Genomic DNA, 10,739 nt, shown 5'->3' with positions numbered 1-10,739 from the left:
ACATAATACGATTTATAATTTATAATCATGACTTCTCTATAAAATACGCTTCGAGAGAGTGATATATTCTCTCTTTCTAAACAACTGAGGTCAAGATTAATTCAATTTCTAGAGAGATTTTTTATTTATAACTATATTTATTTTTTTTTTTGGGAGAATCCAAGGCAAGAGTAAGTTATTGATAAGAAATTGTACTATTCAATAGTCGTAACCATAAAACTAGTTATCACAAAATTTAGTTTGAGTAGTTAAGATAGTCAAATTAATAGTCAAATATAAATATATTTTTTTATTTACTACAATACTAGAGGACTAAGAAATGCGCTATAATTTGCAACAAGATATCCATTAAACTTTTCTAATTAATTTACAGTAGTTACAGCAAAACTGGGTAAAAATCAGCCTATGTTGAACCATATGTTTCTTAGTCTATGGTTTCTAGCTGACTAGATACATCTCAACTCTATTATAAAAGCATTTTGATTAATCGGAAATAGTGTTAGATCTCGAATTATATATATAGAGATCTCCAAACTTAACATTTTCATAATATATTTCTTGCACGTGCCTTTTAAAACAGTCTACACAAATTTCCCGTGGTTTTGACTGATAACGTATACCTATTAGCAGACCTCATCAGTTCTACAAGTTAAATACTTATAAAAGTTACAGCATGACAGTGAAAGTAAATATTTTTTCTTAAATAAATTTTAATAAAATACTGTAACTGATGGATGTCATTTATCGTTTGTTATTTTTAAATTTATATGTCCAACTTGCCTATCAGGGTAGGGTGTACAAATAAAAACAAAAAATGGACTGATAAGAATTTATATTAAAAAAAAAAAACTTATAATAGCCAAGACTAAATTAATTTCCAGAAATTAAATAAATATTGTTTATAACTTTTTTTAATGCGATTATATTTCATTGTGAAGAAAAACGTTAAGATTAACACAACTTGGCCGGGCAAATATTTACTTAAATGCAACTTTTGCTAAAGTGTTAATACGTAAAAAAAAAGTAAAAATGTCGCAAAACGCCACAGATCCTCTAAATGATCCGGAAACAAGAAAAAAACTATTGGAAACACAAAAATCCAATGATAATGAGGAACTAAGAAGAATTTTAAATGATATGCCTTTGACCAAGGATACAACATGTGGTTACGGTTGTTTTTAAAGGTTCATTTTTACAAAAGTAATTAACTAATTAATCAGTTTTATTTTATAAAGTGTTTTTAAAAATGTGTGTGTTAATTTATTGTTATAATTAAACTAGATTTGCTAATCAAACGGCTTATGTTGTGGTTTATGGTTTAGTGGGTTGTGTTTATGCCATGACAAATTCCTATTTCCATGCTACGATTACCACATTGGAGAAACGTTTTAAGATTCCTACCCGCAATACAGGCATTATAATGGTGGGCAATGATATTAGTCAAATGTTGTGTTCAGCATTTTTGGGTTATTATGTTGGCAGAAAGCATAGACCGAGATGGATGGGTTTTGGTAAGTTTGCTCATAAATATCAAACAAAAATTATATAAGACAGCGAGTCCCATTAACATAAAGTTCTAGAGATATACATATATCCAAAGTAATTCCTGATACCTTACTTGATATATACATTATAGACCAGCCGACCGAACGATTTCATATTTTACACTAAAGGGCCCAATATAGAAGTCATCTATGGGGCCTTGGGTTATGAACATAAAGATAGGGTCGAAGTCAAAAAAAATCTTGAAAAGAAATATGCAAAAACTTAATTTCGATTGAATTAGTTTTAACGAAATGTAATCAAAAGTTTGTCTCATCTTATCGCGAATAATTTACTTAGTCGAAGATATCTTGTTGCTCAGATCAACTTCTCTTCGAGTTCTCTGCCAACTTTTCTTCGAGTTCTCTGTCATATTCTTTTTTTAAAGGAAGATCTTGTTTTCTTGTTAGCGTTGGAGAACCAGAACCCATTCCACTATCAGTAGAATTACTGTGAGTGAGAGTTCTGTGAGAGTTCTAGGATCACTGAGAACAACTTCACTAAAACAACTTTGTCCATTTAAGTTAGTCAATGAGGCGCTTCTAGGTAGTTCTGTATTTATTGTATTTTAACGTCAAATAGAAGTATGCAAGTACACGTATTTTTTTCAAATGTTCATATAGATCTCAATTTTACCCATGAAATATTTCAAAATTCTAATTTTAATAGTTTCCCAGATTTACGAATTTTTGCAAATGCTATGTGAGATGTCTAGCACTCGATTGGTAGCCCGCCCACCAAATGTACATATGGATGTCAAAGTTGTTCTTACAACATTTTAAGATTCTAGCTCTAATAGTTTCTCAGATATGAACATATTTGTATTTAAATCACATGGGAGGTGCCACGCCCTTGTCTGCATGTCTGCTAAATGTTAACACGGATTTCAAAGTTGTTCGTGCAAATTTAAAGAATTCTAGCACTAATAGTTTCTCAGATATACCAATTTTTGTATTTAATTCACATGGTAGTTGCCACGCCCCGCTATTGAAAATATGCCCAGTTTTTATCTTAAATATTCACATTAATACTAAAGTGACTATGGACAAATTTGAGCAATCTAAGTGTTATATTTTCTCAGATGTTCTAATTTAAATTTTTCCATATATCAGAGGAGCCTTGGCCGACTATTTTCCCCATACTGCATTTTAGGACTCTAGGTCTTGAATTTTTCGGGGAAATTGTCTCCATCCGTTGATGAGTCTATAAAGTCCAAACAAACACATATTATTTGTATATATAAAGAAGATAATCAAGCTATATGTCAAATAGTCTTAGGTTAGGTTGAAAGGAGGATGTATAATACACCAGGTCCGAAGAAATATGCTTAGGTCGCTATCGGGTCTGTTGTTGAAAAACCTTAGATAGTGCTCTATAAAGGTATTATCAGCGGATGCTCAGAAACTCAGTTTCCCGGACGTATGTCATGTGAATTATACAAACGAAGTTCCTGAATGATGTAATATCTGAGATAACAAAGCTCCCAAAATATTAGTATATAACTTCGACGAATGACTGGCAATAATAAAGGACGTGTTCCGAATTTAATTGTCCTTTCCTTCCATTTTTCTTTTCGTATCATCATACTAACATCAGATTTGCTTATTCTATTTCGTCCTCCTCTCGTTAGGATCACAACATAGGATCTTTGTGGTTCTAAACCCGTTCCATTACTCCAAGTGACCCTTCGTCACTTGGCCATGCATGGCCGATTGTATTCCAGTGGTCTGGTAAACATATGATGCAAAGCTTAGTTGTGAAATAGTTTTAGATTTATCCTTAACACCTGATATCTACGTAATAGGTTTCTGTATGGACCAATTAGGTTGAAAGGTTGTTTGGCTATCTTCAAGTTAACTACGATTCATCCCATTATAAGTATAGCGGTCTTTTAATGTCGTGCCCCGTTGAAGGGTTTGCGAAGAATATTTCCTATATTCCAGATCTCCATAGAGAACCACTGTCCCTTAACGATTCGAACAAGGCAATTGTTAACGTCTCTATTCTCTCTATTTCGTGTACTATTTTGAACAGTTCCTTGGTAAGGTTTCGAAAATAGTCCAATTAGTTTTGCACTTATTCCGAAATTTAATGGGATTTGGAGCAGAACAGAGTGTTTTGAATCGATGATCTGAAAGGGTGTTTTCCGATATTTACTAATCCTTTATCTTCTGAACATATGTTTACACTGTTATGTTTAATACTGTTTCGATGATCTTATCGCCGAACTCCGCCCTTCAATTCCTAAATTAGGTATTAGAGTCATGAATATGACTGCCTTCTAACTCTGTTGGAGATTTTTTTTTGGATAACCTCAATAGAGGTCGTCCACTAAACTGTCTTCTTGTGATTCAAAAAGGCTTAGTAATAATTTAAACGTTTGCTTCAAATTTAAGCTTTAAAAGTTAGTCCATTCTCTTTTGGACTTATTACAAAATCATATAAAATTTAATTCTGAAAATCTTAAAGCAAAGAAGATAACAATTTATAATAAAACTAAATATTTTTAGGTTTATTGACCCTAATCTGCTTCTGTATGCTAACCGTAACACCACATTTTATTTACGGACCCGGTGAAGATGCCTTAAGTTTAACCAAGGAATATGGAGCCATATCGGATATTAATATATCATTAAAAGATTTGCAAGAACAACAGCAAAAACGTTTGTGTAGAAATGATGGAACTGGAGTGGAGTGTGATGTAGATGAAGGAGTTTTACTACCACAAATATTATTGTTTGTGGCACAATTTATAGCCGGTGTAGGAGGATCACTTTATCACACTTTAGGTATTTCCTATATGGATGATAACACCGAGAAATCTAAAGCTCCAGCTATGTTAAGTAAGTACATATTGGGAAATCAAACAAAACTTTTTTGAATTTGTGTTTTATTTATAGGTTTATCCTACTTCTTTGGTTTGTTGGGTCCCTCTTTGGGTTACACTTTGGCTTCGATTTGCTTGCGTATGTATATTACCCCCCACTTAACACCCATTATTACACAAGCGGATTCTAGATGGTTGGGTGCCTGGTGGTTGGGCTGGTTAATTATAGCTGGTCTTATATTCTTAAGTGGTCTATTCCTGTTTATGTTCCCTAAGGAATTACCCATGACTGCTGCTAGACGTAAACTTGAGGAGGCTAGAGCGAAAGAGGAAAATATGGGTAAATCGGTAGAACGTTTAGAAACGAAAACTTCTTTTAAGGATATGCTGAAAACATTTAAAACTTCCTCAACAATAAGATTGTGGCATTTAATCTATCGGCCAATATATTATACTTTTTCGGTTATCTGCCCTATTGGATATTTACTGCCAAATATATTGAAATACAATATCGCCAGTCAGCAGCAACCTCAAGGTAATATTAATATAATGACTTTTTATTTTCACTCTAAAGCGATAATGATTTTTTGGAATAATGACTTTTATGTTTGTTTATTAATTTTGTTTATTTTTACCTTAAGTATGGTAACTGGTACAGTGGCATTAGTATTTTCGGCTATTGGTGTTTTGTTATCGGGCGTAGTCATATCAAAATTTAAACCTAGAGCACGTTATTTGGCTGCCTGGAACGTTTTGGTTGATGTTGTGACGGTGTGCGGTATGTTAGCTTATGCTTTTATTGGCTGTCCCGCCAATGATAATTCACTGATAAATAATTCGTATGATAGGTAATGTCTGCTAAAAATTTTATATATATCTCAAGTATGGACACTTAATAATTATACAAAATTCAAATTTGTTTTTATTTTTGGCAGTACTTTGAGTTCATCCTTAAGTTGCAATAGTATTTGTCATTGCGATTACGTGCGTTATATGCCCGTGTGTGGTGAAGATCAAATGACTTATATATCTCCCTGTCATGCTGGTTGTAAGAGAGAGCATATGGATGCTAATGGCCGAAAGGTAAGAGTATACAATTTTGGCAAAGTTCTTTATAAAAATTTATTTATTTCCAAAATATTTACAGTCTTATTATGATTGCTCCTGCATACCTAACACAAATTCTACATCCAATGATAATCCTCTTTTTAATCATTTGACCTTGGACGATATTAGCAACTCAACTATGAGTACCGGAAATATTGTAAGTATTTATAAGAAGAAAACATCGGAGAGTAAAAGATGTCTTGTCTTTACATGACAAATTTGTGTACATTTTCAATTCACTTCTTCAGGATTTGACCGTTTTTCAGTAAATTGATCAGAATGTTATTAATTCCAAAAATAAATAGCCTAGACGATATTATCATACCCGATCATTCTTTCAAAATGTCTTTTCGAAAAATGTTTGGAACATCGATAATCATGTTGAGCACGGTGTACTTCTACGGATTTGATGGACAAGGGGCAGAAAGGAAGCAGGGCAGCGAACGAACGAACGAACGAACGAACGAACGAACGAACGAACGAACGAACGAAACGAACGAACGAACAACGAACGAACGAACGAACGAACGAACGCACGAACGAACGAACGAACGAAACGAACAAACGAACGAACGAACGAACGAAAACGAACGAAACGAACGAACGAACGAACGAACGAACGAACGAACGAAGAACGAACGAAACGAACGAACGAACGAACGAACGAACGAAACGAACGAACGAACGAACGAACGAACGAACGAACGAACGAACGAACGAACGAACGAACGAACGAACGAACGAACGAACGAACGAACGAACGAACGAACGAACGAACGACGAACGAACGAACGAACGAACGAACGAACGAACGAACGAACGAACGAACGAACGAACGAACGAACGAACGAAACGAACGAACAAACTAACGAACGAACGAACGAACGAACGAACGAACGAACGAGAACAACGAACGAACGAAGAACGAACGAACGAACGAAGAACGAACGAACGAACGAACGAACGAACGAACGAACGAACGAACGAACGACGAACGAACGAACGAACGAACGAACGAACGAACGAACGAACGAACGAACGAACGAACGAACGAACAACGAACGAACGAACGAACGAACGAACAAAACGAACGAACGAACGAACGAACGAAGAAACGAACGAACGAACGAAACGAACGAACGAACGAACGAACGAACGAAACGAACGAACGAACGAACGAACGAACGAACGAACGAAACGAACTAACGAACGAACGAACGAAAGAACGAACGAACGAACGAAACGAACGAACGAACGAACGAACGAACGAACGAAGAACGAACGAACGAACGAACGAACGAACGAAACGAAACAACGAACGAACGAACGAACGAACGAACAACGAACGAACGAACGAACGAAAGAACGAACGAACGAACGAACGAACGAACGAACGAACGAACGAACGAACGAACGAACGAACGAACGAACGAACGAACGAACGAACGAACGAACGAACGAACGAACGAACGAACGAACGAACGAACGAAACGAAACGAACGAACGAACGAAACGAACGAAGAACGAACGAACGAACGAAACAACAAAACGAACGAACGAAACGAACGAACGAACGAACGAACGAACGAACGAACGACGAACGAACGAACGAACGAACGAACGAACGAACGAACGAAACGAAACGAACGAACGAACGACGAACGAAAGAACGAACGAACGAAAACGAACGAACGAACGAACGAACGAACGAACGAACGAACGAACGAACGAACGAACGAACGAACGACGAACGAACGAACGAACGAACGAACGAACGAACACAAACGAACGAACGAACGAACGAAAGAACGAACGAACGAACGAACGAACGAACAACGAACGAACGAACGAACGAAAGAACGAACGAACGAACGAACGAACGAACGAACGAACGAACGAACGAACGAACGAACGAACGAACAACGAAACGAACGAACGAACGAACGAACAAACGAACGAACGAACGAACGAACGAACGAACGAACGAACGAACGAACGAACGAAACGAACGAACGAACGAACGAAAGAACGAACGAACGAACGAAGAACGAAACGAACGAAAACGAACGAACGAACGAACGAACGAACGAAACGAACGAACGAACGAACGAACGAACAACGAACGAAAACGAACGAACGAACGAAAGAACGAACGAACGAACGAACGAACGAACACGAACGAACGAACGAAGAACGAACGAACGAACGAACGAACGAACGAAACGAACGAAACGAACGAACGAAGAAACGAACGAACGAAACGAACGAACGAACGAACGAACGAACGAACGAACGAAACGAACGAACGAAACGAACGAACAAACGAACGAACGAACGAACGAACGAACGAACGAACGAACGAACGAACGAACGAACGAACGAACGAACGAACGAACGAACGAACGAACGAACGAACGAACGAACGAACGAACGAACGAAAAGAACGAACGAACAAACGAACGAAACGAACGAACGAACGAAACGAACGAACGAACGAACGAACTAAGAACGAACGAAGAACGAAACGAACGAACGACGAACGAAGAACGAACGAAACGAACGAACGAAAACGAACGAACGAACGAACGAACACGAACAAACGAACGAACGAACGAACGAACGAAACGAACGAACGAACTAACGAACGAACGAACGAACGAACGAAAACGAACGAACTAACTAACGAACGAACTAACGAACGAACAACAACGAAGAACTAACGAACTAACTAACGAACGAACGAACGAACGAACGAACGAACTAACTAACTAACTAACAACTAACTAACTAACTAACTAACTAACTAACAACTAACTAACTACTAACAACTAACTAACTAACTAACAACTAACTAACTAACTAACTAACTAACTAACTAACTAACTAACTAACTAACTAACTAACGCACGTTCACATTTCAACAAATTATCTCAAAAATTGCTACCTGTAGGTTTCCGTGGACACATAGACGGACATAGCTTAATCGACTCAAGAAACTGGCAACTCTGGTTCCATGTTACAAAAAATTCCCAAAAAATATTATTTCAAGAAGAAAAGAGAAGTATTTGGTACTTTAGAATATATCTTAGATTATTTCTCCGAAAATTTAAAAAGCACCACTTGAAGAATGAAAAAGTACCAGAATGTGCCCCATTATAGGTTCTCATTCAAACAGGATGAATATGTTCAATTTAATGTGTTATGGATCCATATAGATTCTCATTTGCAACATTTTGTAGACAAATTGGTTTAAGTAGTTGGAATAAAGCTGAGTTTAAATTTTCACATTTTCGGTACTTTTTTTCCTATATGCTAATACCGAAAAGCCGGATTCGACATCGCCTCTCTATCAAAAATTTTTTTCAGAGTAGCTAAACAAAAAATTTTCTTCCCAGCTCTCTTTAGGTACAGGTGGACAAGCAGTTGGTGGTGCCTGTCCCGTAAATTGTACCAAGCAATTTTACACTTTCTTAGCCGTGATGTGTGTAATAAAATTCTTTGCTGCCACTGGAAGAGCATCAAATCTGCTGATAACTATGCGTTCCGTAGCACCAGAAGATAAATCGGCTATAATGGGTTTTGGTATGATGTTAATATCGCTACTGTGTTTCATACCCGCCCCCATATTCTTTGGCTGGATATTCGATAGAAATTGTTTGGTATGGGGTAAAACATGCTCTAATAAGGGCAATTGTTGGTCTTATGATTCTATGAATTTAAGGTAACTCGAATCGTATCAAAATGTATTAGAACATTATAAATAATTAAAAAATCAATATTTCAGATTCACACTCAACACAGTGGCCGCCTCTTTTGTAGGACTATGTATCTTTTGCAATGTGGGCGTTTGGTATCATGTGAAAGATCTTAAAGTATTTGATGAAGATGATGTGAAATTGAAGAAACTGCAAATTTCTTATTTGAAAGAGGAACAATATATAGAGGCCAAAGAATAATGAAAACGAATTTAAAAGGTTATTAAAAAATGTAATTATGTTTATAAGATAGTTAAGTTTGATAACGAACAAATGGAAAAAGAATATTTGTTGTGTATAATATAATAAAACTCTACAGGGAAATGTTTGAACTAAAATTATATTTGTTGCTTTTAATGGGTTAAATGTAAAAATTTAGTTAAGTCAACAACCATCAGTAGAATTATAGTAGTTCAGTCATTGGTGTAAGAAAATAGCAATTTTCATGATAGTTTATGCTAACAGCGCACCAAGTGACTGGTAGTGTAGTTACATTGCATTTTTTATTGTAGACAAAAACCGGTTACGAATTTGTTCATTATATAAACTTAAGAGGACGCAAAAGTAGTTGAATTGAAAAGAAAAAGACTAGCTTCAATATATTTCAAAAATATCTTTTTTACAAAAATCTAATTAATCGGTTTAGAAATACTTACTGCCTTATTCATAAACATTTATGAATAAAGAAAAAATATAAAAATTTGATTTATAAACCATTGATAAAAGTTTATGAATAAGACTCTTATCATTTTCCATTTTTATACCCTTCATTTTCGTTTTACACCCTATAAAGTGTACATATTCTGGATCCTAATAGATAGCGAAGTCGATTTAACCATGTCCGTCTGTTATTCTGTCCATCTGACCATCTGTCAGTCCGTGTATTTGTTGAAATCAGTTTTCAGAAGACCCCAGATATGTATCTGCGAGATCCGAATCTTCAATAATTCAATCAGACATACGGTCGAATAGAACGTTTTTAAAAATCAGTGTTCAGAAACACGAATTTAAGTAAGTAGAGCCCGGATTAAGTGAGAACCTATAAAAGAAGCCTTTTTGGTACTTTTGCGTTTTGAGAAAGTACTTTTTGAATTTTCTATAATATTGAATCTAGAAACATTAAATTAAGTATGCAGAGTCATAACACATAAAGAGGGATTTTTTGGTACTTTTTCGTAATAAGAAAGGTACTTTTTGCATTTTGTATAATATTGAACATAGAAACATGAAATTAAGCATGTAGAGCCCGGATAAAGTGAGAACACATAAAAGGGTACTTTTTGGTACTTTTTCGTTCTTCAAAAGACACTTTTTGAATATTCTATAATATTGTACCTAGAAACATGAAATTAAGCATGTAAAGCCCGAAATAAGTGAGAACATATAAAAGGGTACATTTTGGCAATTTTTCATTCAACAGAAGGTACTTTTTGAATTTTCTGTAATATTGAACCTAGAAACATTAAATTAAGTATCCAGAGCCCGGATTAAGTGATAACACATAAAAA

The 10,739-nt window shown here is 35.6% G+C and overlaps 1 protein-coding gene across 1 annotated transcript; it reads left to right on the top strand.

The window, feature by feature from the left end:
• Positions 1–943: 943 nt before the first annotated feature.
• LOC119611948 (solute carrier organic anion transporter family member 74D-like) lies at positions 944–9,572 on the top strand. The gene is given in 11 exon segments (XM_037967641.1): positions 944–1,173; positions 1,175–1,200; positions 1,282–1,511; positions 4,053–4,385; positions 4,443–4,769; positions 4,772–4,904; positions 5,011–5,217; positions 5,305–5,452; positions 5,517–5,633; positions 8,872–9,197; positions 9,261–9,572. Coding segments are annotated over 11 exon segments (2,163 nt in total). The 5' UTR covers positions 944–1,029; the 3' UTR covers positions 9,433–9,572.
• Positions 9,573–10,739: the final 1,167 nt, after the last annotated feature.

The sequence above is a fragment of the Lucilia sericata genome, unplaced genomic scaffold (assembly GCF_015586225.1).
Source record: "Lucilia sericata isolate MDLA Ls3-8-SP2 unplaced genomic scaffold, ASM1558622v1 Contig001562F_arrow, whole genome shotgun sequence".
NCBI classification, from domain to species: domain Eukaryota; kingdom Metazoa; phylum Arthropoda; class Insecta; order Diptera; family Calliphoridae; genus Lucilia; species Lucilia sericata.
This window is presented reverse-complemented; position numbering and strand designations above follow the sequence as displayed.